The sequence below is a fragment of the Trichomycterus rosablanca genome, chromosome 26, assembly GCF_030014385.1.
Source record: "Trichomycterus rosablanca isolate fTriRos1 chromosome 26, fTriRos1.hap1, whole genome shotgun sequence".
In the NCBI taxonomy this organism is placed as follows: Eukaryota; Metazoa; Chordata; class Actinopteri; order Siluriformes; family Trichomycteridae; genus Trichomycterus; species Trichomycterus rosablanca.
This window is the reverse complement of record NC_086013.1, coordinates 15,773,101-15,800,531: the sequence shown is the minus strand read 5'-3', so window position 1 is coordinate 15,800,531 and position 27,431 is coordinate 15,773,101. Positions and strand designations below refer to the sequence as shown.

Here is a 27,431-nt window from a genome sequence, read left to right as displayed (position 1 = left end):
TGTTCTTATTGTTATTTTTATTATTTCTCTGTAACTGAGCTTTGGCAATACAAATGTCCTTATTTGTCATGCCAATAAAGCTTCTTTTGAGTTTGAGTGTGTGTGTGTGTGTGTGTGTGTGTGTGTGTGTGTGTGTGTGTGTGTGTGTGTGTGAGAAAGAGAGAGAGAGAGTTTACTGCCTTTCGCCCAAAAATTAAAAGGGCCAGTGATAGCTCAGTGGTTAAGGTACTGGACTAGTAAACAGAAGGTTGCCGGTTCAAACCCCGCCACCACCAAGTTGCCACTGTTGGGTCCCTGAGCAAGACCCTTAACCCTCAATTGCTCATTGTGTAAGTCGCTTTGGATAAAGGCGTCTGCTAAATGCTGAAAATGTAAATGTAAATGTAAATGTAAATCGGACCCAGCGCAACCCTGACCAAGACAGTCCATTAATGAATGGAAAATAAAAGAAAAGGGAAAATAATGATTTAATATTAAGTTTAAAATTAAATATTAGTATTTGAAAAACAAAGGCAAAATGGGGAAAAGAAAAAAAAACAAAGCTCTTTTGAGTCGAGAGAAAAGGAAATAAAAACCACGAAGAACTAACGGGATAAAAAGTACAATGAGCCAAACAAAAAGAAGAAAAAGGGCTAAAAAGTTCTGAGAGGAGCTAGTGAGTGATTTTCTACAGTAGGAGTGTGAAGGTGAAATGCTAATGAAGCACAGCATGCTACAGCGGAGCTACGACCCCGCCCGACAGCGTCAGTACTACAGTGTGTACGAGGGTGGATGGTGGAAGCAGAGCAGCGGGATGTGAACAGAACAATAGATCTGAATCACCTCACACAACAATGACGTGCTAAATGAGGTGTTTAAGAACATGCTAAACAGTACACGGCTAGTATTAGCATAGCTAAGCTAATGCAATTCAGGAGGTGGGAGTGGGGTGATGTTTTACCTAACATGCCTCAACAGATCACCTCCACTGTAAAGCTCACAGAGAAAGAACTACAGAGGACAGGACAGGACAGGACAGGACGAGTCGACCCACCACAGGAAGATCTGTGAGAGTGGCTAAGCAAGTTAGTGGCTAAATAAGTGAGTGAGAGAGTAAGTGAATGGCTGAGTGGGTAAGTGAGTGAATGGATGGATGAGCAAGTGAATGGCTGAGCAAGTAAATAAGTGAGTGGCTGAACAAATGAATGGGTGAGTGAGTGGTTGAGCAAGTAAGTGGCTAGATAAGTGAGTGAGAGAGTAAGTGAATGGCTAAGTAAGAGAGTGAGTGGAAGAGAGTGAGTAAGTTAGTGGGTGAGCAAGTGGATGGCTGAGTGGGTGGGTGAGAAAGTAAATGGCTGTGTAAGTGAATAAGTGAGTGGGTGAGAGAGCAAGTGAATGGCTGAGTGAGAGAGTGAGTGGGTGAATAAGTGAATGGCTGAGTGAGAGAGTGAGTGGGTGAATAAGTGAATGGCTGAGTGAGAGAGTGAGTGGGTGAATAAGTGAATGGCTAAGTGAGAGAGTGAGTGGGTGAATAAGTGAATGGCTGAGCAAGTTAGTGGGTGAGTAAGTGGCTGAGTGAGTGAGTGAGAGAGTAAGTGAATGGCTGAGTGAGTGAGTGAGTGAGTGAGAGAGTAAGTGAATGGCTGAGTGAGTGAGTGAGTGAGTGAGTGAGAGAGTAAGTGAATGGCTAAGTATGAGAGTGAAGATTAGATCAGATTCAGGGCAGTTGCAGCCTAGTGGTTAAGGTTGCTTGTTCAAGCCCCACCACTGCCAGTTTGTCACTGTTGGGCCCTTAAGCAAGGCCCTTAACCCTCAGTGACTCAGAATATGTACTACCACATTACTGTAAGTCGTTTGGATAAGATCTGCTAAATGCCGAAACGAACCCTCTGTCTGAGACGGGGCCGGAGAGAGGGGGGTGGGACAGACCGATGTTCAGTACAGTAGGTCCTGGTTACTGTTCCAAGTGTCTGTACATAAAACATGAAGTGTTATTTAAACAGGAGACGTACTGGAATACACATATAGCTGTACGAACAGCAACACACTTCCAGAAACAGGGACGTCTGATGGGACGTCTGATGGGACCTCTGAAGTACGTCGCATCATCGGGGAAGACGAATGTGAACGAGCGCTGAAGCCAAACCCTGGACGGCAGCCATCGGGTCATTAGACTGTAAAAACATTTAATGTCGCAAAGTACGAAGAGTATAAACAAGACGGACGATTTCAGACACGGGAACGAAAACAGAGCAGTTATTTTTACTCCACAGCCTAATGGGTACATCATCCCAGTGTTTACCCACCGCGCAAATATTTACCGCTTACACAGTGAACCGCGTCTGATAAATCGACTCGACCTTTCACCGTGTGTTCGGATCCAAATACCCAAACAGCGTCTCTGGTGCCTGTACGGTGTAGAAAACACCAGCCTGATGGCACTGCTGGCACCGAGGAGCACCCCAACACGACCCTTCTGATGGGCAGTTTGATTTAATAACTGCTAATGCTACAGTGCTAACCGAATGGATGTTTTGCTCTGCTATGATCTGGACGTGGACTTCGGCACCACACGTTGTGCTTGACCGTTGACCGTTTGTCCGAATGTTTTTCAGCGTTCCCCGAAAGCTCAGGCTGAAGGTTATTTTTAGCTCCCAATCCGAGTTTGAATCCAGTTCACGCTGGATGAGCTCTGAGGTCCAAAACAAGCACAATGGCGTCCTTTCAGAGTTCAAGATCCAGAGTGTCGCTCACGGTGCCATCTAGCTTCAGCCTGGGGGAGCGCAGGCCAAAAGTATGTAGACGCTTGACCGTTAGGTGCTTGACGTCACATAAAGACGAGCACTGATATGGAGTTGGTTGTGCCATAACATTAAAACCACCTCCTTGTTTCTACACTCACTGTCCATTTTATCAGCTCCACTTACCATATAGAGGCACTTTGTAGTTCTACAATTACTGCATGCTTTGTTAACCTGCTTTCACCCTTTTCTTTAATGGTCAGGACCCCCACAGGACCACCACAGAGCAGGTATTATTTAGGTGGTGGATCATTCTCAGCACTGCAGTGACACTGACATGGTGGTGGTGTGTTAGTGTGTGTTGTGCTGGTATGAGTGGATCAGACACAGCAGCGCTGCTGGAGTTTTTAAATACCGTGTCCACTCACTGTCCACTCTATTAGACACTCCTACCTAGTTGGTCCATCTTGTAGATGTAAAGTCAGAGACGATCGCTCATCTATTGCTGCTGTTTGAGTCGGTCATCTTCTAGACCTTCATTAGTGGTCATAGGACGCTGCCCACAGGGTGCTATTGGCTGGATATTTTTGGTTGGTGGACTATTTTCAGTCCAGCAGTGACAGTGAGGTGTTTAAAAACTCCAGCAGCGCTGCTGTGTCTGATCCACTCATACCAGCACAACACACACTAACACACCACCACCATGTCAGTGTCACTGCAGTGCTGAGAATGATCCACCACCTAAATAATACCTGCTTTGTGGTGGTCCTGTGGGGGTCCTGACCATTGAGGAACAGGGTGAAAGCAGGCTAAAAAGGCATGTAGAGAAACAGATGGACTACAGTCAGTAATTGTAGAACTACAAAGTGCTTCTATATGGTAAGTGGAGCTGATAAAATGGACAGTGAGTGTAGAAACAAGGAGGTGGTTTTAATGTTATGGCTGATCGGTGTATAAGGTCATGTTGGACGAGAAATCCTGGCTTACTATTAACATTCCAATTCATCCCAAAGGTGTTTTAAGTGGTTGAGGTTGAAGCTCTCTGCAGGCCACTGGAGTTTCTCCACACCGAAGATCTCAAACCATTTCTTAGAAACCAGCGTTATCATACAGTAGAGCCGACCAGAGCGTAATAATAAAATATATACGCTTCCTGATCGGTTCCTATCGAAGACGACCGAGTGGGGACAGCAGAATCAGGTTTCTGCTCATGGTCCTGCTCATAATGCAGCGCCGCACCGTCAAGTCAAGTCAAGTCAACTTTATTTATATAGCGCTTTTTACAATAGACATTGTCTTAAAGCAACTTTACAAAATCCAGGACCAACAGATACAAAAACCCCTAAGCACCGTAACGTTCTTCTCTCTGATTAAATGTTCTGCATGGCACTGTTCTGTTCTAATACACGGCATGCTACACACTCCTGTCTCCTCCACACACTCCGCACACTCCTACGCTTCAGCCTTGGAACAAGCACACCGAGAACGAACTGAGATCTTGTACACGTTCTTTTACCTGCTACCTGACAGGACGTGGATCCAATTTTTACTAAATGTGCCGAACTACAAGTTTTATAGTTTTATTATGATCTGAAATTGACAGATTAAAGTGTGTTAGTGTGTTAACACAAGCTTCTCTCTCTCTACACACACCCAGCACATGAAATGAGTGTGTGTGTAAGAGATTAGATATATATCATCCCAGTCCTGCGCTCCGTCTCGCTTTTATTGCTTCTCCGAGCGAATGACGTTTGCTATCAGATGATGGAGTGGAAGAAGATTTCAGGAAGAGCAGGTCGGAAAGATGGTCACGAGCATGAGCCAGAGAGACAGACAGAGAGAGACAGACAGAGACTCATACAGTGAAAGAGACATAGACAGAGAGTGCAAGAAAGACATACAGAGACAGAAAGACATGGAGAGAGACAAAGAGAGAAAGACAGAGCACGAAAGAGAGCGTAAAAAAGACAGAGACATGCAGAGACTGAAAGAGAAAGACAGATAGAGACAGACATACAGACAGACAGAGGCTGAAAGAAAAAGACAGAGAGAGACATACAGACACTGAGACAGACAGACAGAGGCTGAAAGAGAAAGACAGAGTTAGAGACAGACAGACACTGAGACAGACAGACGGAGGCTGAAAGAGAAAGACACTGAGACAGACAGACACTGAGACAGACAGACAGACAGAGGCTGAAAGAAAGAGACAGAGAGACAGACACTGAAACAGACAAACATACAGAGAGACAGAGAAAAACAGAGACTGAGAGACAGACAGACGGAGACATACAGAGACTGAGCGAGAAAGACAGACAGTGAGATGGAGAGACAGAGACTGAGAGACAGACAGACAGACAGACAGACAGAGACTTACAGACATACAGAGACTGAAAGAGACAGACAGACAGAGACTTACAGAGGAAGATGTAAATGAGAAGAAACATCTGAACTTGACTTTGAATGTTGAATGTGTGGGAATTTGTGCCCATTCAATCAAAAGATGACAGCATTGGTATGGCTGGGCACTGATGTTGGTCAAGAAAGTCTCAATTGATGTTTCAGTTAAAAGTCGGGTCACCACCGGTCAGTTTGACTGGCTATTTAAACTGGTTTGACGTGTGAGTCCATTCACAGTTTGTTTTGTAACCAAAGGCAACAATCGGTGAGTTAATCGGTGAGTTAATCGGTGAGTTAATCGGTGAGTTAATCGGTGAGTTAATCGGTGAGTTAATCGGTGAGTTAATCGGTGAGTTACACCTCCAGGTATTTGAGGGCCTTCCAGAGAATTCCCTCCACTCGCCGAGCATGTGGGAGAACCAGGGACAGAACAGCGTATCCCACAATGCCTCTGTACAAGCAGACATGGTGCATTTTTGGGATGGAATGTAATACGGTTCTATTTCCAAAGTCCCCCCCCCCCCCCCCTTCCTTTAATAGCCCTCCGAGGACAGACTTGGGTTTCTCAGCCTCATATCTACACACCTTCCCTATTTATGGGTCAGAGATTGTACAGCGCCTAAGGCAGAAGGGGTTGGGGGCCTTGTTCAAGGGCCCAACAGTGACTAAATGGCAGAGCAGGGATTTGAACTCTCAGCCTTTTGATTGATAACCCGAAGCTCTACCCACTAGACGACCACTGTCCCAGGTAGGATGGTAAAGCCCTGCGATGGAGCCCTGGGACCGGACCTGCCGCAACCCTGACCAGGATGAAGCAGCTGATGAAAATGAAATAAAATGAAATGGAAAGAAAACATTTACATTTTCTGCATTTAGCAGAAGCTTTCATCGAAAGTGACTTACAGTTGTGACAGTATACAATCTAAGCAATTGAGGGTTAAGGGCCTTGCTCAAGGGCCCAACAGCTGCAACCTGGCAGAGGTGAGGCTTGAACCGGCAACCTTCTGATTACTGGACCAGTATCTTAATCACTAGGCTACAACTGCCACAAAACATACTTATGAGAAGCTTTCTTAGAAGAGCGTCTGCTGTTATGGCTGCAAACATCACATAGAGGTCACACTATTTTAATATCATTCGTCCAACAAGGTCATGATCAGGTGTCCCAATACTTTTGGTGGTATAGTGTACCTGTTACACCTCGCCCTCATGTGCTGTGTTGTATTTATGGGAGTCCTAGAGAGCAGTGTGACGTGAAGCTCGTATATTCACGCCGGGTGAAGACGACAGTGGAAACTTAAGAGAGACAGTTTACACTCCGGTGGTTGTAACTCTCCTCTGTTGGCGTCGTTACTCTGATCTGCGCCTCTTCCCGCTCGGCGCCCTTACTAGGCCATGCGCAGTCAATGAACAGTGTTTACGGAAAACGACGTAAACAGACGCTAAACACGGCGGAGTCGCGGCTCTATAGCAACCAACAAACACCAACATGTGTGTTTCTCCTGCTGTAGCATGCATGGGCTGCATGGGAACTCCACCCGTGTGAGAGTGTGTGTGTGCGTGTGTGTGTGTGTGTGTGTGATGGAAGATATACTAAAAAAACTATTAAATGTTTCCTTCCTGGCAGCGTAGAGAACTGTCATAGCAACCCTGTAAATAGGTTGTATCAGAAGGTCACTAGTTCAAGCCCCACCACAGCCAAGTTGCCACTGTTGGGTCCCTGTGCAAGGCCCTTAATCCTAATGCATCGTATTCGGTCATGATTGTACGTAGCTTACATTACAGTTACAGAATACATTGTGAGTAATTCAGGGTTAAGGGCCTTTCTCAAGGGCCCAACTGCAGCAAACTGGTAGTGGTGGGGCTTGAACCAGCGACCTTCTGATTACTAGTCCAGTCCTTTAACCTTTAACCGCCCTAAAGCTCTCAAGCATTTACATCTGTGGCATTTAGCAGATGTTTTTATGCAACTGTAACCGAATAAAACATTTGTGGGTTAAGGGCCTTGTTCAGGGGCCCAACAGTGGCATATTGGCAGTGGTGGGGCTTGACCTGGCAACCTTCTGATTACTAGTCCAGCACCTAAACCACTGAGCTTTTATTTTGTTATTTATAAGCCACTATGCTGGAATCATTAGTACAGAATCTATCACACTGCTCCTTTATTTATTCATTTGGGCGGCACGGTGGCTAAGTGGGTAGCACTGTCGCCTCACAGCAAGAAGGTCCTGGGTTCGATTCCCAGGTGGAGCGGTCCGGGTCCTTTCTGTGTGGAGTTTGCATGTTCTCCAAGTGTGGAAAATGTGACGTTAAAATCCTAATAAATAAATAAATATTAACTTTAAGGGCAGCTGTAGCCTAGAGGTTAAGGTACTGGTCCAGTAATCAGAAGGTTGCCGGTTCAACCCTCACCACTGCCAGGTTGCCACTGTTGGGCCCTTGAGCAAGGCCCTTAACCCTCAATTGCTTAGATTGTTGACTGTCACAGCTGTAAGTCGCTATGGATAAAAGCGTCCGCTGAATGCAAAGACGTCACGGTGGCTCGGTGGGTAGCACTGTCGCCTCACAGCAAGAAGGTCCTGGGTTCCTTCTTTTTGGAGTTTGCATGTTCTCCCCGTGTCTGCGTGGGTTTCCTCCGGGAGCTCCGGTTTCCTCCCACAGTCCAAAGACGTGCAAGTGAGGTGAACTGGAGATGTAAAATTCTCTGAGACTACCGTTCCTGTCATGAATGTAACCAAGGTGTGTAAAACATGACGTTAAAATCCTAATAAATAAATAAATAAATAAATAAATGTTAACTTTAAGGGCAGATGTAGCCTAGAGGTTAAGGTACTGGTCCAGTAATCAGAAGGTTGCCGGTTCAACCCTCACCACTGCCAGGTTGCCACTGTTGGGCCCTTGAGCAAGGCCCTTAACCCTCAATTGCTTATACTGAGACGTGCCGCTCAGTCGTTTACGTGATGACGTTGAACCAGCTGAAGTTCTGCTTGCAGATATCATGTGATTAGTGTGTGTATGAAATATATGGCCGCTGTGTAACGACCCTGTGGAATAGAATCCAGCTCGAGAGTTGCTCCGAGTTCCCAGAGTGCATTGCTCTCCTTGGCTTAAACCCATTTGTTGGGTTTTTTTCACAAGTGAAGATGATTTATGACTCGAGTTCTGCATTATTTTATAAAGAGAAGCTGCGTGATATACAAGCACAGAGACGGAGCTCCACCGAACGCTCCACAGCTGGAGAGAAGTGAGTCCGGTGACGTAAATAGGTAGTAAAATTACACTGAGACTCAGCCAACACACACACACACACACACACACACACACACACACACAGCATTCCTACCGCACTAACACTGCCATTTAAGGATCCGAATCGTCTCGGCTGTGTCTCTCTCCATCGTCTTCATGTAAGAACCAAACATGTAAATAAGTGATTGAATTATTCTCATGGTTGCTCGGTGGTTTGAATCACAGCAGTGCTACCAGCAGGCCAGGCATCTACACAGACATGATTAGCCATGTTTGGGGGGTGTCCAACGTTTCCTGGTGGAATAGTCACTGCTGTAAACATTTTAGGAGCTGGTCATTACACACACACACACACACACACACACATCTGAGCTAAATTTAGCACCCAGACTTGTTTGTGTTTTGGGTCAAATCTAAAGAATGCAAATCGTATCACAGCTTTATATGAAACGTTCAGCGGAATCTAAAGCGCCATGGCGCCACTTAGTGGATCAACCTGAAACTACAGCTACAGCCACTTAAAGTACAAGAGTCAGAACTCCGTGCTGTTCTTCATCTTTCTCTTCCATACTGCGACGCTGTACTGTCAAAAGTATTGGGACACCCCTTGTAATTATTAAATTCATGTGTTTTAGTTACAACAGTTTCACAGGGTAGCACTGTCGCCTCACAGCAAGAAGGTCCTGGGTTCGATCCCCAGGTGGGGCGGCCCGGGTCCTTTCTGTGTGGAGTTTGCATGTTCTCCCCGTGCCTGCGTGGGTTTACTCCGGGTGCTCCGGTTTCCTCCCACAGTCCAAAGACGTGCAAGTGAGGTGAATTGGAGACACTAAATTGTCCATGACTGTGTTCGATATAACCTTGCGTCATGAATGTAACCAAAAGTGTAAAACATGACGCTAAAATCCTAATAAACAATAAACAAACAAACACCAGTAGCTAACATGAGCAATATGCTTCCAAATTTGCAGCAACAGTTGAGGGAAGGCCTTTTCCTGGTCCAGAATGAGTGTGCCCCTTGTGCACAAAGCAAGCTCTAAACGGGCATGAAGAAACTCCAGTGTCCTGCACAAAGCCCTGACCTCAGCCCTACTGAACAGCTCTGGGATGAACTGGAACATCAACTGAGGCTTTCCTGAGGAATATCAGAACATCATTTTAGGTTTCTGGTCACCTGAAATAAACTCTACGAACATTTATGCCCCTGTTTCAGGGTTAAAATAATTCTGTTTGAGCAGTTTCTAGTTTATCTGATGCACTAAGCCCAGCTGAATTTTACCAACCTCACCACTTGGTGGCAGCAGATTCCAACACAACACCGAAAGATCCTCACAAGCTTCATCTCTATTTCAGGCAGACATCTCTATAAAGCACCACCTGTGTGAGATCTGTATGCATTACTGCACTGTAGGGGTGTTACGATATATTATTTTCACAGCATGATAACTTAGTCAGAATATGCTATTGAATTAGAGCGACATCTGTGTGATCTTTACAGCTATAACAGCAGCCGCTCTTCTGAGAGGCTTCTCACAAGACTTTTATGTCTGTTGTGATTTGTGCCCATTCAGTTAAAGTGCATTTGTATGGCTGTGCACATGTCTTAATAGAGCTTGCTTTGTGCACAGGGGTACAGTCATGCTGGACTGGAAAAGCCTTCTCTAAGCATAGAATATCCTTTATATAATTGATTTATTACACCTGTTAGTAACTGTTGTGGCCAATACACATGAATTCAGTAATTAGAAGGGGTGTCCTAATACTTTTGTCCATATAGTGTATACTCACGGTGTTGATGCAGCTTCTAATTCATGTCATTTATTTGTTGTCTATCTTGGACAAAGTTACTAATGTCAAGCTACAGCAATCTGGCCCCACTGTGGATTACAAGGTGTAAAGTAAAGCCTCCACAAGGGGGCGTTCGTGTACAAGTTTATTTTTGTATGTGCCTATTAAAATTCGTTTATTAAATTATTATTATTTTTGTCTGCGACCCATATTTTTTGGCTTGCGACCCTTGTGTTTGAAAAACCCTGAGCAGTTGTAGCCTAGTGGTTAAGGTCCTGGACTAGTAATTCAAAAGGTCACTGGTTCAAGACCCACCACTGCCAGGTTGCCACTGTTGGGCCCTTGAGCAAGGCCCTTAACCCTTAATTGCTTAGACTAGATACTGTCACAAGACTGTAAGTAATTAAACTGCCTGATCGGGAACTCAACAACTCAACAGGCACAGTTGAACGTGTCTGAGGGAGGGGAGGCTGGATGGACATTCGTTTTTCTTACTGCTGAAACAGCGACTCCTACTGTCTGGTCGAGGCCCTGGCATGAGCAGCGGAAAAATACAGAAGTAGTATCATGGTCCCTAATACACGCTGAGACTCTTTGCAAGAAAGTAAAGACGCAGATGTCGGGTTTGTGTGGTTGTGGCTCTCCTTGGACATTTGGGGGGGCTGTGTGACCAGTAGAGGTCGCCAGAGTGCACCGGAAAGATTAAGTATATCCGAGAATGTGATGGCTAGGGGTGTGTAAACTTTAGCATCTAGTGTAAGGGTTTGTGTAGAGTTTGTGAGGTTTATTAGGAAGACTAACTCACCTTTCGGCCGGAGAACAGCATGCAGAGCTGGTGCATGGACCCTCCGTTCTTGGTCAGCTCCTTCTTCAGTGTTTTGGGAGAGGGCAGCGTCCAGCCTCCCTTGTTCGCGGTGTTGACCTCCAGGCAATTGATGGCGTTGTCGGAGGTGAAACAGGTGGTGCGCGGGTCCTGGAGGAGGCTGCCCTCGCTGTGGGTGCGTCTGCGTAACGAGTTCTGTACGCTCAGCCCCCCGGATCCGCCGTGCTTCTCACACGAACCCGGCTCCACCATGCTCCTGCGTTTACCACGCTCTACGTAATCATCACTGTCCTCATCCTCATCCTCATCATCCTCTTCATCGTCTTCATCATCCTCGTCATCCTCTTCATCGGTAGCGGGTGAGGAGAGAGCGTCTGTGCTGAAGGAGCGGTCCAGACGCAGCTCTGGGATGATAAAGGATGACGACGATGGTAGAGCGTTCGTGTCGTTGTCCTCGTTGTCGTCTTTCTTCTCCGTCTCATCTCCGTCAGCTCCGTGTGAGGTCTCATCACCGTACTCTTCCTCGGGCGGAGTCTTTTTCTCCTCCTCTTCATCGTCTCCTCTGTCTTCACGCCAGATGTCGCTTAGGCTACCCTCGGTGGAAGGGGGCGGCGTAGGGGGTACCAGATGACGGGTCTCTTCTGAAGGAGAGCTGGCGGTAGTGCCGGTGCCTGGGGCGTCGGAAGGGCTGCTGAGGTGTTCGTCCTCTGAGGGGAGGCGCTGAGCCCCCAGATCGCACTGCTCGTCCAGCTTGGGCTCCAGCATCTGAGGAAACAAACAAAAATCATAATAAATAATAAATAAACAATTATAAACATAATTAATGGGCACAAAGGCCACGCCTTCCTCACATTTGGGCACCATAGGGTGTGTTATCTTTAAAGTCCACCAAAATTTAAGGTGGGCTGGTTATAACATCAGAAGTTCTCACAAAACATCGCATTGTCTTAACATCACAGTTGTAGTCTAGTGGTTAAGGTGCTGGACTAGTAATCAGAAGGTTGCCGGGTCAAGCCCCACAACTGCCAGGTTGCCACTGTTGGGCCCTTGAGCAAGGCTCAACCCTCAGTTTCTTAGATTGTATACTGTCACAACTGAAAGTCGCTTTTGACTTGCTGGAAATGTAAATGAACAACTGACTGAGGACACTGCTTGTGCTGTTTGGGATTTTAATAGAAGTTGATGTGCATATATAGCATATACAATCCAGTGCAGACACATATTGCACATCTTTACTTACACATTGACACCTCAGAGCAATATGGAACAGCCAATCCACCTTCTGCATGTTCTGAGAAGTGGGAGAGAACCCAGTATTCAACCCACACAGACACAAAGGAAATTATATATAGACAGCAAACAGAAGCTGGGATTAAACATGGCTCATTGCTGTGAGGCACCCACACTAATTTAGACACGCACTCCTCCCATTTTTCTGCTAAATGCATCCATCACTGTCAGCCGCAGCACAATGAAACACCTTCAGTAAACAAACGCAGGGCTCATCAGAGCTAAAAATAGCCGCTGGACTTGCGTTTACGATCGCTTGAACGCGGCTTTGATCCCAGAGTAAAGTCCTTCTAAACGGTCAGACAGTCCACGTCCTGCCCACCGTCCTGTCCCTCTGTCACTAATGCTATCATTAGGACGGCGTAACGCTCCCGGATCGCCACCTGCCTCGTTCCAGGAACGCTGGTACATTTCTAACCGGCTCCTTTAACCCCCGGCGGCGGTTCTTCCATTAGTCCGGCGCCACGTGCTCGGAGCTGCGGCGCTTTCAGAAAGGTCATGGAGGGATGAAGCTTTAGTAAAACATTCACAGCACGTCCGAGAGTCAACAGACCAGCGGCTCTGAACAGGAAGTGATGAGGACCGAAGCGCACACACGCCAAGCGAAGGCGAGGACGTGTAAAGCTATTAGCAGGTGCAATTACAAAGGTCAAAGCTTTGCACACTCGTGAGCTCTTGTGATGTGTCATAATTAAAGCGCTGCCTAATTCACGGCGTGAAAATGTCACTGGGTAATGTTACTGGTCCTAGCGATCCTACGGCAATTCAGTTAGCAATCGCTTAGTCAAAATGTCCAAGATGCTCAGGTGGCGCAGCAGTAAAAACACACGCTGGAACCAGAGCTGGGATCTCGAATACATCGTATCGAATCTCAACTCTGCCTGCCGGCCGGCTAAGGCTGAGCGGCCACATGAACAACGATTGGCCTGTTGTTCAGATATGGGCGGGACTAAGCCGGATGGGGTCTCTCTCTCTAATGACTGGTGCAATTACGACCTCTGCTGGCTGACTGATGGCGCCTGCACAGAGATGAGAAATGAGAGCTCTCAGGGTGTGTCTCTCCATACACAACGCTGAGCTGCACTCCACTCGTCAAAGTGCAGGTGATAAGATGCATACGGCTGCTGCCCACGTGTCGGAGGGGGCGTGGGTTAGCTTCGTTCTCCGCCAGCAGAGCAGGGATCGGCATTGGTGGAGAGGAAGCGTGACGCAATCGGGTAATTGGACGTGCTAAAAAGGGAGAAAAAGGGGAGAAAATGTATAAAGAATATATATATAAAAAACTCAGGTAACTCTGTGTATGCAGAGGGGGTGTTTCAAAATACAAATGAGTATTTTCATCTTTAAGATCGTCGCTGGATGTTCTAGGTTAAAAAGCTGACAAACGGAATACCGAGCGTCTCGGCTAAGCTAAGCTTTGGGATTAAGTGAATATTGGTGTACATTAGACTTTTCACATCAGACTTAACACTTCGTATAAGCTGCTTTAATGATGGTTATTTCTTAGTACTACAAATTTTAGTGTCAGTTCAGATATTCAAACACTAGGTGGCAGTATAATCAGCTGTGTTTAAACATCAGAAAACCAGGAAAATAGCTAAGCACAAGGGCTTGAAATATACACAGATCACGACTGGTCTGGTTTCACTGAAATCACTAGGCCACACCCCGGACGCCCGTCCACATACTTTTAGCTGTATAACGTGTATTTATAATACTATATTTGTTGTTTGACCAGATTTGACCAGGTTTGGGGCAAGTGAGCATGTATAATATTTATCTAAAAGATACCGCGTGAGGAAAGACCTGCTAATATGTGTTAGTCTCATTAGCAGCGTAGCATGTACAGTAAAAGCTGACAAACTGAATACCGAGCGTCTCGGCTAAGCTAAGCTTTGGGATTAAGTGAATATTGGTGTACGTTAGACTTCTCACTGCACCTTTCCTTTAGCGTCTGGTATGTAAAATCTTTCAGTCTGGAGCGCTGAAGATTAAAACCAAACAAACAAACACGACTTCAGGAATGCAAACAGTGATTAGCGCCTCAGCGCGGTTAAAGCCCCGCAGGATTGTGTTTCTGCGCGAGTCATTTATAGAAAAACGCTCCGTTTTTATTTTTTTATCTTTCTAAAGCCGGTCCCTGTCGGCTCGCTCGGCCGCCGCGCCGCCGCGGGGGAGGCCGTCTACTTTGGGAAATCAGTCTCAGAATAAATCCACTTCACACTTCATGCTAAAAGCGTATGCGCCATTTATTACCCGATAAAGAAGTGTGACGCTGCTGGAACCGCCGCTCGGGCCGCGTCACGTGGCCGGGTTTTTTATTCCTGAATGAATTCTCTCTTTATAAAGAGGACGAGAGAGAGAGAGAGAGAGAGAGAGAGAGAGAGAGAGAGAGCGCTCGTCTTTGAATCGGATAATACGACGGGACTCAGGTGGGCTCCTTCACGTGTGAGCAAAAGCAATAAAAAACGCACAATTTCATTTAACACAATCAGTCATGAACAGCGAGATGAAACGGCACCGCCAACCTTTCTGTCCTCTCCCAAAAATGCACTTTTCCTCCAAATGTAGTCGTATCCAGTTCCCTGATCATATTTCGTCTCTACTGCTGATCGAGGAGGGTCGACACTAACACACACCCCTCCTTGTTTTCACCAGAGATCTGTATGGCGCATGGAGAGTCATGCACTGATCTCTGTTATCCCCAGTCTCTGTGCAATGCCAGTGATCAGCCAGTGGAGGTCATAATAGCAGCAGTTAAGACAAATAAATTTTTTCCCCCGACTTTTAGCGTATCCAATTACCCAATTGCATTACGTGTCCTCTCTACAGATGCCGATACCCGCCCTGATTGAGGAGAGCGAGACTGACACACACCCCCTCCGACACGTGTGCAGTACCGTGTGCATTTTTTTCACCTGCACGAGTCGAGTTCATATACAGATCAGCTTTGTGTACGGAGAGCCACACCCTGATCAATGCATTATTCCTCGTCTCTGTGCAGGCACCATCAATCAGCCAGTAGAGTTCGTAATTGCCCCGGTTATGAGGAGTTCCCTGTCCGGCCAATCGTTGTTCATGTAGGCGCCCAGCCCAGCCGGATGGCAGAGCTGAGTTTCGAATTGACGAGTTCTAGCGTGTTTTACCGCTGCGCCACCTGAGCGCCGATAATGTACATTTTTGATAGATCCCTGTTCTAAAAAAAAAAAAGTCTATTTATTAAAATTTTTTAAAACAAACTCCATCACTTTTCTACATCGTCACCTTCCGATGCATTTCTCCCAGCATCATACCCACTTTTTTATGTTTTCGGTTGAGCACGTAGCCACTGATGCGCCGCTGCGTTCACATCATCATCACATGAAAATCTTTTTCCCCTTAAAGCTTCTTTGAGCGTCCAAAAAGGTGGAAATCAGATGGAGCTAAATCCAGACTACAAGCGTCTCTCCGTCTCTCAGACACGACCGATTACTCCTCCTCACACCCTCACTTTTTGAAGATCCGTCGTCTATAAAATAATAACACCGTGGGTGGAGTACTTTTTAAGGCGTGGTATATTGCATCATCACTAATCTTCATCATGACATGTGGTTTCATGATGCCACACGAGTTAGCTAATAGTTCTAAGTGGACATTACGGCTGGGTGTGGAATGATTGGATTGCGAGGCACTTTGCGGGGTTCACATTTCAAGGAGCCAGCGCCTGATTAGCGAAATGAACCAGTTCCATTAGCCGTTTCCGATCCTCGCCTTCATTTCTTCAGCGTCCCGTAACGTCCTTCCATTCCTCACGCGCTCGCTAACCGTGTAATTATCGAGCCGAGAAGCCTCGGGCCGCGTCCACTCACATCCACTCACATCCACACAGGACGTTCTGTAGTTCGGTCCTTTCTGCTCCGAGTTAGACGCGATTTTAGTGAAATCTTCATCGCTTCCTGGATTTTCAGCCCATCAATAAAAGAGGCGGAAAGATGTCGGCTGAAAAATAGGACACGCTGTGGCAGAACATGCATCATTACATTTCTAACAATAGCCATTAAATATCCTGGCTTCTGATTGGCTGACAGGTCAAGGAGAAGAATCACCTAGGGTATACAGTGTATCACAAAAGTGAGTACACCCCTCACATTTCTGCAGATATTTAAGTATATCTTTTCATGGGACAACACTGACAAAATGACACTTTGACACAATGAAAAGTAGTCTGTGTGCAGCTTATATAACAGTGTAAATTTATTCTTCCCTCAAAATAACTCAATATACAGCCATTAATGTCTAAACCACTGGCAACAAAAGTGAGTACACCCCTTAGTGAAAGTTCCTGAAGTGTCAATATTTTGTGTGGCCACCATTATTTCCCAGAACTGCCTTAACTCTCCTGGGCATGGAGTTTACCAGAGCTTCACAGGTTGCCACTGGAATGCTTTTCCACTCCTCCATGACGACATCACGGAGCTGGCGGATATTCGAGACTTTGCGCTCCTCCACCTTCCACTTGAGGATGCCCCAAAGATCTTCTATTGGGTTTAGGTCTGGAGACATGCTTGGCCAGTCCATCACCTTTACCCTCAGCCTCTTCAATAAAGCAGTGGTCGTCTTAGAGGTGTGTTTGGGGTCATTATCATGCTGGAACACTGCCCTGCGACCCAGTTTCAGGAGGGAGGGGATCATGCTCTGCTTCAGTATTTCACAGTACATATTGGAGTTCATGTGTCCCTCAATGAAATGTAACTCCCCAACACCTGCTGCACTCATGCAGCCCCAGACCATGGCATTCCCACCACCATGCTTGACTGTAGGCATGACACACTTATCTTTGTACTCCTCACCTGATTGCCGCCACACATGCTTGAGACCATCTGAACCAAACAAATTAATCTTGGTCTCATCAGACCATAGGACATGGTTCCAGTAATCCATGTCCTTTGTTGACATGTCTTCAGCAAACTGTTTGCGGGCTTTCTTGTGTAGAGACTTCAGAAGAGGCTTCCTTCTGGGGTGACAGCCATGCAGACCAATTTGATGTAGTGTGCGGCGTATGGTCTGAGCACTGACAGGCTGACCCCCCACCTTTTCAATCTCTGCAGCAATGCTGACAGCACTCCTGCGCCTATCTTTCAAAGACAGCAGTTGGATGTGACGCTGAGCACGTGCACTCAGCTTCTTTGGACGACCAACGCGAGGTCTGTTCTGAGTGGACCCTGCTCTTTTAAAACGCTGGATGATCTTGGCCACTGTGCTGCAGCTCAGTTTCAGGGTGTTGGCAATCTTCTTGTAGCCTCGGCCATCTTCATGTAGCGCAACAATTTGTCTTTTAAGATCCTCAGAGAGTTCTTTGCCATGAGGTGCCATGTTGGAACTTTCAGTGACCAGTATGAGAAAGTGTGAGAGCTGTACTACTAAATTGAACACAGCTGCTCCCTATGCACACCTGAGACCTAGTAACACTAACAAATCACATGACATTTTGGAGGGAAAATGACAAGCAGTGCTCAATTTGGACATTTAGGGGTGTAGTCTCTTAGGGGTGTACTCACTTTTGTTGCCGGTGGTTTAGACATTAATGGCTGTATATTGAGTTATTTTGAGGGAAGAATAAATTTACACTGTTATATAAGCTGCACACAGACTACTTTTCATTGTGTCAAAGTCTCATTTTGTCAGTGTTGTCCCATGAAAAGATATACTTAAATATCTGCAGAAATGTGAGGGGTGTACTCACTTTTGTGATACACTGTATATACGTATATATTTATATATATATATATATATATATATCAGAGCCCAGGGTCAGCCATGGTACGTCTCAGCTATAGGAAGAAAGAAAAGCAAAACTAAAGGCCGGAATCCTTGTTTCTAGCCGCTCAGGTGGCGCAGCGGTAAAATACGCTGGTATCCGGCAGTCTGGGCACCTACGTGAACAACGATTGGCTTGTTGTTCATACAGGGAGGGAACCGGATAGGGATTCCTCATAACTGATACAATTTTGACCTCTGCTGGCTGATTGATGGCGTCTGCACAGAGTCGAAGAATAATGCATTGATTAGGGTGTGGCTCTCCGTACACGAAGCTGATCCGTATATGAACTCGCCTCGTGCAGGTGAAAAGATGCAGTCGGCTACTGCACACGTGTCGGAGGGGGTGTGTGTCAGTCTCTCCTCAATCGGGGTGGGGGTCAGCACCAGTAGAGAGGAAGCGTAACGCAATTGGGTAAAAATGGGATGCACTAAGATCGGGAGAAAAGGATGAAAGTGCATTACAAATAAATCCTTGCTTCTGATTGGCTGGAAGGATAAGGATCAAGGATGAGGAAAGTCAAGGGCAGATTACATACATATATATAGTAGGAATGAAATTCTTTGGAAGCTTGGGTCAGAGCTTCAAGGGTCTTAAAGCCAAGAGGTTCAAGGGTCTTGCTCAAGGGCCCAACAGTGGCTGCATATAGACCACAGAGCCCCCACGATTCAAACCCACAAACTTCTACTTGGCAACCCACATCTCTACCCACTAGGCTACAACTCTCCTAGGGTCAAATGGAGCTACTAAGTGTGAATGTGTGTGTGTTTGTGTGTTGGCCCTGTGATGGATTTAATGACCTGTCCGGGGTGTGTCCTGCCTTTCGCCCGATGAATCAGACCCACCGCAACCCTGACCAGGATAAAACTCCTAATAATCAAGCAAATAATTAAAACCAAGCTTCTGAATGTGAACATTTAAAGCAACATCAAGCAGCTGATGCCTAATCGTGTTAATGCCTTTTAGTTCTTGAGATCCAAGTCAAGCATCTGTGACAGAACCAGAGGTCAGACCCACATCTGGACGAATCGCTTATTACAAAAGAACGACTGTGTTCTAAAGGTGCTCCGCCCGTCCGTCCCTACAGCGTCGCCCCACGTTGACCTAAATACCAGAGCAGAACCGAGTCACAAGACTCCGAGTTTACCCGCAAATATCACACACGCCGCATGATCTCCTAAAAGCAGCGCTGTGTTCCTCCAGCACATCCAGGCTTGTTAAGGTCAGTCAGATGTCAGGACGTTCAGGGCGGGTCAGATGATTCGCATTTTCTCCTCCGGACTCTCTCACTGATGAGTGTGTTTCTCTGTGTTCTGAAGCATCTCCACTCCCCACTAAAGCATTCAAATCAATTATATAAGGAAATATGCTTCCAACTTTACAGAAACAGTTTAGGGAAGACCCTTTCCTATAAAGACATTTACATTTTAAGCAGACACTTTTATCCAAAGTGACCTACAGGACTGTGACAGTATATTGTCTAAGCAATTGAAGGTTAAGGGCCTTGCTTAAGGGCCCACCTGTGGCAGGGAGTTACAGGGCTTCAACCAGCAACCTTTCGTGGTTGGCCTGCACAGAGCCGTGGCTTCGTCTGACCGAACAGCTTTGGAATGAACTGGAACATCAACTGAGGCTTTTATGACCCAGCCATACAAACGCTCTTTTGACTGAATGGGCACAAGTTCCCACACACATACATGTTGTTCTAGCCGAGTGTAGCCGAGTGTTTCTATGAGTTCTGTAGCAACTCCACTCCACTAAAGACTTACAAATCTGTTATATAAAGTAAATGACATGCTTCCAGCTTTAGGGAAGGCCCTTTCCTATAAAGACATTTACATTTTTACTGTGAAAGTATTTTGTCTAAGCAATTGAAAGTTAAGGGCCTTGCTCAAGGACCCAACAGTGGCAAACTGGCAGTTATGGGGCTTGAACCAGCGACCTTTCAAATACTAGTCCAGTACCTTAACCACTAGGCCACGACTGCCCTGAAGAAAGGCATGGTTGGCCTGCTCAGAGCCCTGATCTCAGCTTTGGAATGAACTGGAACATCAACTGAGGTGCCCATTCAGTCAAAAAAGCAAGTTCCCATAGACACACAGGCTGTTGTTCTAGCTGAGGTCACTCTATTTTAATATCACTTGTTTTTAAAAAGGGACGTCCAACAAGCCCATGGTCAGCTGTCCGAATACTTTTGACCATATATCACATCTTTCGAGATCTTTTACATTAAAGAACACCACTATTTCCCAATTGTACAATCAAAACAAACTATTTCCAGCATGTGGGTCCGTAAATTACCGGACCGGACATGACCAGCGCCCAGAAGAACCCTTGATAGTTCTGAATCACAGCCGGCGTCAGATCTCGAGTGTTTTCAGACCCTCGTGTGTAAGAGTTCGTTAGCTGATGTGCAGCAGATTTATAGCTCACGTTAGCTAAACGTCTGCACCAGACCGCCTGCAAAACAAACACGTTTACTAAGCCGACGACTAAAGTAACAGGAACCTGAAACAGGAACTAAATAAAGATCCTGAAACGATGGAACCGGGATCATCGAGGATAACTGAGCTACAGACGTTCAGGACCGAGAGCTGCTTCATTTGGGAACTGTGCAGTCATTTAATCTGTATTAAAAATTTAAAGAGCTTTGATCATAATTAATGCACAAAGCCAATTTCAGAACAGTTGGGACGGTAGGTGAAATGCAATTAAAAAGAGAAGCAGTGATTTGTTTATTTTTTATTATCTTTATGCATTTTCTCCCTTTTTAGCGCGTCCAATTGCCCGATTGCGTCACGCTTCCTCTCCACCAATGCCGATCCCTGCTCTGATTGAGGATAACGAAGCTAACCCACGCCCCCTCCGACACGTGGGCAGCATGCCGTATGCATCTTATCACCTACACTTTGACGAATGCAGTGCAGCTCAGCGTTGTGTACGGAGAGACACACCCTGACAGCACTCTTTTCTCATCTCTGTGCAGGTGCCATCAATCAGCCAGCAGAGGTCATAATTGCACCAGTCATGAGAGAGAGACCCCATCCGGCTTAGTCCCGCCCATATCTTTGTTCAGGCCAATCTTTGTTCATGTGGCCGCTCAGCCTTAGCCGGCAGGCAGAGCCGAGAAACGATATGATGTATTCGAGATCCAGCTCTGGTTCCAGCGTGTGTTTTAACTGTCTTTATTTTACTTGGGACAGGGGCTACCTTAAGACCAGGAATGCTCTGAATTTGTTGGGACAGTTGAAGCCTACTGGTTAATGTACTGGACTAGTAATCCAAAGGTTGCTGGTTCAAGCCCCACCACTGCCAGGTTGACACTGCTGGGCCCTTGAGCAAGGCCCCTAACCCTAAATTTCTTACTTCAGTACTATAAGTCGCTTTGGATAAAAGTGTCTGCTAAGTGCCAAAAATGTAAATGTACCTCAGTTGTTAAGGTACTGAACTAGTAATCAGAAAGTTGCTGGTTCAAGCCTCACCACCGCAAAGTTGTCTCTGTTGGGCCCCTGAGCAAGGCCCTTAACCCTCAATTGCTCAAATTGGATAAAAGTGTCTGCTAAGTAAGACAAATGTAAAAAAAATTAGATAATCTAGGTCTTTTTAAGGACGTCCCAAGACATTACCAAGTCATATTCTGCACATTAGAACAAAGTGGCTTCATGGTAAGAGAGTGAAGGTGCTAGAGTGGCCTGTCTGAGGTCCGGATCTGTCTCATGATGAGCAATTAGCTACAGAATGGGTTCTCCCAGTTACCAATAGAAATCCTTATTTAACAGAATCAAAAGCAAGGTGGAAGTTAGGAATGTGACCCATGCCAAGGTCAAGCCCACAATGGAATGGGCATCAAATACAAAGCATAGGTATAAATTCTCAAGTTACCTGAATGAAGTCGAACCAGCAATGACAGAATGGAAATAACAGTTACATCAATTAAGCGATCGATTGAACGCACCCTCGTGGCCCCCGGCCGAAACGTTCCACCCCATCAAAAACTTCATCCATTTAGTCTCCTAAAAGTAACCGAGTCGTCCATCCGATATCCATCACCCGCTATACAATCCGCTCAAGAGCCGAGACGAGCGCAAACCGAGACGAGAGCAAAGCTATCGATCCGAACGATCGATGGACGGAGATGCACAGCCAGCGGGAATCTGGAAGCAATAATCACTCATGAGTAATAATCGTTCTTGGACGGCGCTAATCTGCTACATCGGGATGCTGCTTTCATTTAAATCACACCAGGATGAGTTGGCGCCGAGCTAAAGGAGCGCATTTATTATTTACAGGAGGTAAGTACTCGTGACAAGTGTGTAACGGAAGGAAGGAAAACCGGGAAAAATGTTAAAGAAGGATAAAAATATTTTAGCTTTACATTTTAGCTAGGGTTAAGAGTTAAATGATGCCAAAATACAATAAATGAAGTGAGCTGAATGTAGCTTTTAATCTCATATACAAGGTAAAGAACTCTCCTGCAAGTGTGTTCAGCCTCACAAGATGAACGTTGATTTATGTGTCTACTGTGCAATATAAAAGCCTCAGCTAGCAGGAAAGAAAGAAAGAAGGAAGGAGGGAAGAACTAAATAAGGAAATAAAGAAGTAAAGAAGGAAGGACGTAAAGAAGGAAGAAAAGGGCAGTGATAGCTCAGTGGTTAAGGTACTGGACTAGTAAACAGAAGGTTGACAGTTCAAGCCCCGCCACCACCAAGTTGCCACTGTTGGGTCCCTGAACAAGGCCCTTAACCCTCAATTGCTCATTGTGTGGATAAAAGCGTCTGCTAAATGCTGAAAATGTAAATGTAAAGTAAAGAAGGAAGGAAAGACGGAAGGAAAAAGGGAAAGAGGGAAGAAGGAAAGAAGGAAATAAATAAAGAAGGAAGGAAATTAATAAAGAAATAAAGAAGGAAGGAAAGAAGGAAATAAATAAAGAAGGAAGGAAATAAATAAGGAAATAAAGAATGGAGGAAGGGAGGAATGAAGGTAAGAAGGAAAATACGTTTCACGTATCTCAGCTTGTTGGAATCTGGGGTCAGAGCGTAGGGTCAGCCATTGTATGGTGCCCCGGAGCAGACCGGGTTAAAGACCTTGCTCAAGGGCCCAACAGTGGCTGCATAGCAGAGCCTGGATTTGAACTGACAATCTTCCGAACCTCCCAAAGCTCAACCCACCAGGCTACCACTGTCCCTAAGACAATAAAGGCTTAAAATGACCAAAATAATGCATGTTATTGGTTTCGGAGATTAATTAATTAATTTAATTAATTAGTTTAAAAAAAAAGGTGAAAGGGGTCGAGTAACACTCCACCGATGCTTCTCATCATGCACCACACACGGACGTTCTCTGATTTCTGAACCTGTTCTCGTCTCTCTATGATCCACTTATTTCTCTCTCCCTCGTATCTCCAGACGTATCATCCTGTCATGTAGAAAAACACCGCCAGCCAAATGTATAAACCCTAAAACCTTAGTACAGAAACTGTAATAAAGAACCTGCACTCCTGAGACTGGACTTTTGCAGAGGAAGGCAGAAAGCGCACGGCGAGCGAGGTAATGAGGTTTAGAGCGCCGCTTTAAATTCGTTTCAGCCACGAGAGGTCCGAGCGCTCTTGCGCTGTGCTTCAGGTTTGGAATATTCACAGCAGGATCACCGAGAAGAGGCAAGAGCTGAACGATAGAAGTACTGGAAAGTCAAAATTCACCAGCTCTCGATTTTAAATCTCAGCTGTGCTATCGACTGGCTGGGCAGCCACACAGACACAAAATTAATACATGTAAATTGGGAGGATGGAGACAGGAATTAAACATCATTGTTTATTAATTTATTATGATTTTAACCTCATGTTTTATGCTAACTCCAAACAGAAAGGACCCAGACAGCTCCACCTCAGAATCAAACCCAGGACCTTCTTGCTGTGAGGTGACAGTGCTACCCACCGAGCCGCTGTGCCACCCCAAACACCATTAAGACAGTCTAGAAGAGTAGAACCTCTCATTCTGGGCTTTGTTCCAGCTAAAACCATCCAAATCATCTAATTGTATAAAACACTCATCCTGCCACGTGTATTTATACAGCCGAAGATCACCGGAGCGTCTCGGCGGGCTTTACAAGCACTTAACGACGTTTCTTCAGCCTTTCCTGCTCAGAAGACAAACCGAAGGAACCTTGAGAGATGCAATCAAACACTGTTTATGTCTCGGACCTGATCAGCACAGATTTTTAGATCAGCACTGAACAGTCGAGGAGAAACCGACATGGCTCGACCTGAAGAGTCCACCGCTGTGCTGACGGGTGACAGATCAAGGAAACGCTATCGTCAAGTGTTCATCAAGACAGACGGCCTGAAAACTGACAGCCCTTAATAAGATGAAATGGTCAGGGTGATTTGTACACCTGACCATGAGCTTCCTGGACGTCTCATTTCAAAGAGAAATAGTATTACAATAAAGTCAAACAACAGTGCTACCCACCGAGCCACCACGCTGCCCCAAACACCATTAAGACAGTCTAGAAGAGTAGAACCTTTAATTCTGGGCTTTGTTCCCGCTCAAACCATCCAAAGATCTCGGAAGGTCATCTCCAAATCATCTAAGTGTACAAAACACTCGTCCTGCCAAGTGTATTTATACAGCCGAAGATCACCGGAGCGTCTCGGCAGGCTTTACAAGCACTTAAATCGAAGGAACCTTGAGAGATGCAATCAAACACTGTTTATGTCTCTGACCTGATCAGCACAGATTTTTAGATCAGCCCTGAACAGTCGAGGAGAAACCGACACGTCTCGACCTGGAGAGTCCACCGCTGTGCTGACGGGTGACAGATCAAGGAAACGCTATCGTCAAGTGTTCACCAAGACAGGCGGCCTCAAAGAGACCCTGACCTGAAAAGACCTGAAAAGATGAAACGGTCAGAATGATTTGTACACCTGACCATGAGCTTCCTGGATGTCTCATTTCGAAGAGAAATGGTATTACAATAGAGACAAACAACAGACGCTCTTCTGAGAAGCTTCTCACAATCACAAGACTTTGGAAGTCTGTATGCCTGTGGGAATTTATGCCCATTTAGTTAAAAGAGCTTTTGTATGGCTGGGCACTGATGTTGCTCAAGAAAGCCTGAAGTGATGTTCCAGTTCATTCTAAAGCTGTTTAATGAGGGCTGAGGTGCAGGACACTGGAGTTTCTTCATGTCTTTATAGGGCTCACTTTGTGCACAGGTGCACAGTGGCCTTCCCTAAACTCTTTCTGCAAAATTTGAGTAATATTTCTTTGATATAATTGATTTATTACACCTGTTAGCAGTCGCTGTGGCTGAAATAAGGGCGTGTCCCAATAATTTTGTCTATATGGTGTATATATGGTGATTCTGAGGCACCACCCCACATGCACACCCTCCTTCCTGGCACATTGGTATGACGGGCGTTCTCTCTGTATGTGCCCATGCATTTGCCCTTGTGCATCCTGGCCCAGATAACCCGCCTAACCCCAGATTTCTTATGCTGCTTCACGCTTTTCAGAAGATCGATCCTGATCCAGAACACACACACACACACACACACATGCATACGCACACACACGCAGCCTCGCCAATTCAGCCTCATTGTGGAGAGCTGATCCATCAGGGCTGCGGCGAATTAGGTTCCAACTCTCATCGATTTGCACACCTCCTCCTCTGCCTGAATATCAGCCGGCGATGGTTCTGTGAGCAGAGGTGCTGGAGGAAATGAGCTCCTTTTTTTCTTATCTAGAGCTTGTGTTGTGTTGCTGTTATGAAGGTTTACAGTCTCGTGTTGTTTACAGAGTCTGGGCCTCAGTCTGGCACATCAATCCAGTCTGATGCTGCTGTTCTGCTTAGTGAGTATTAAAGATGCAAATGTGGCCAAATTTCTTTTAACCACTAATGACCGTCATCAGCCGATACATGAACATATAAAGTATTGGGACACCCCTGATCATTTTTACATTTATGTGTTTTAGCCCCACTTTGAAACTTTGGAATGAACCAAAACATCAACCAATGCCAAGTTCACACTACACGACTGGATCTCTCACAATCGGGAGTCTTTTAAGTCGGTGTGTATTTCACACTAAACGACTGATCGGCGATAGGTGGGCACACACTACACCATCTACCATCAGGAGGAATCTCAGACGAGTCTGTCTGGTCTCCCAAACTACGTTTTGTCACAAAAACACATGCGAGAAGTGACGAGGGGTTTAATGACACCACGTCCAAAAATGCACGTCAACAATAAACGAGCGATCAAAGTTTGTGCGCTGATGTGCAGCGTAAAAGCAAGTAGGAAAAATAAATGAATCCAAGTGGATTTGGCTACGTGACCAGCAGGGGGCGTCTGTTCTGTAGTGAGTTGGAGGTTAATAAATATCCTTTGCAATGCAGCGTGGGTATTATGGTTTGGCGTGGGCGATAAGGCCACATATACTGTAAAGCTTGTGTGTGTGCTGATGTATTCTGATAGAAACTATATAATGCCCCGTCCCATGTTTTTACACTCCTCCCCCGGGTTTCCTCTCACCCCGTATCCTGCGTTCTCATTGGCTGTAGTTCCACATAGCACGTGCCGCTCGCAATGTTTTTTTCACACAAAACGATCGAGAGCCGAGTTGCTTCCGAGCTGCCACATCTAGCGGTGACCAGACGGCGAGCGAAAATCAGGGTAAAAATCATGTGGTGTGAACTAGGCATGAGGCTTTCTTGACCAACATCAACACTCTTTTGACTGAATGGGCACAAATTCCCACAGTCATACAGACATGCTTCAAAGTCTTTTTCATAGTTGAAAAGATTACACAGAGGTCACTCTGTTTTAATAGCCCCAACAAGCTCTTGCTTAGGTGTCCAAATACATTTGGTCATACAGAGTCATCACATGAGATCTAATATACATGAGTATTGGTTAGCCGGAGTGACTGGCATGCAAAGTAGAGTCTGGCACTACAATCGCTTTTCTTAAATCTAATAAATCTAATGACATTTAGTAAATGTAATAAAGAAAATAAATATATATATTTTTTTTTTTTTTTATATACCGACCGCATTAATATATCGAAGTTAATCACATGACAACTTGATTTAGGGTGACTGATTTCTGTTTGTGCTCCACTATGGAACCAGGATCGTGAATGATGGGAACCATTTTCCCAGTCAGCGCTGTCAACTCGGTCTGAACGGCATTGATGGGACCCGACGAGCTCGATCGAGCTCATGTAGCTACACGAAAACACATTAGACTGAGTAACACAAGTAACACATACGCTTATGAGCAAAAGTATTTGGACGCCTGAACGTGAGCTTGTTGGACCTTCAAAAGCAAATGATACAGCTAGAACTCTTTAGGCTATAGCGGTTA

At 45.7% G+C, this 27,431-nt stretch overlaps 1 protein-coding gene across 5 annotated transcripts in view; it reads right to left on the bottom strand.

Moving 5' to 3' along the window:
* rgs3a (regulator of G protein signaling 3a) overlaps positions 1 to 27,431 on the bottom strand; it is a 146,592-nt gene that overhangs the window by 32,966 nt on the left and 86,195 nt on the right. For all 5 annotated transcript variants that reach the window (XM_062989063.1, XM_062989061.1, XM_062989062.1 and 2 more), the window contains one exon: positions 10,960 to 11,742. In XM_062989063.1, coding sequence (XP_062845133.1) covers positions 10,960 to 11,742 — 783 coding nt within the window. The remainder of the gene's footprint in view (positions 1 to 10,959; positions 11,743 to 27,431) is intronic.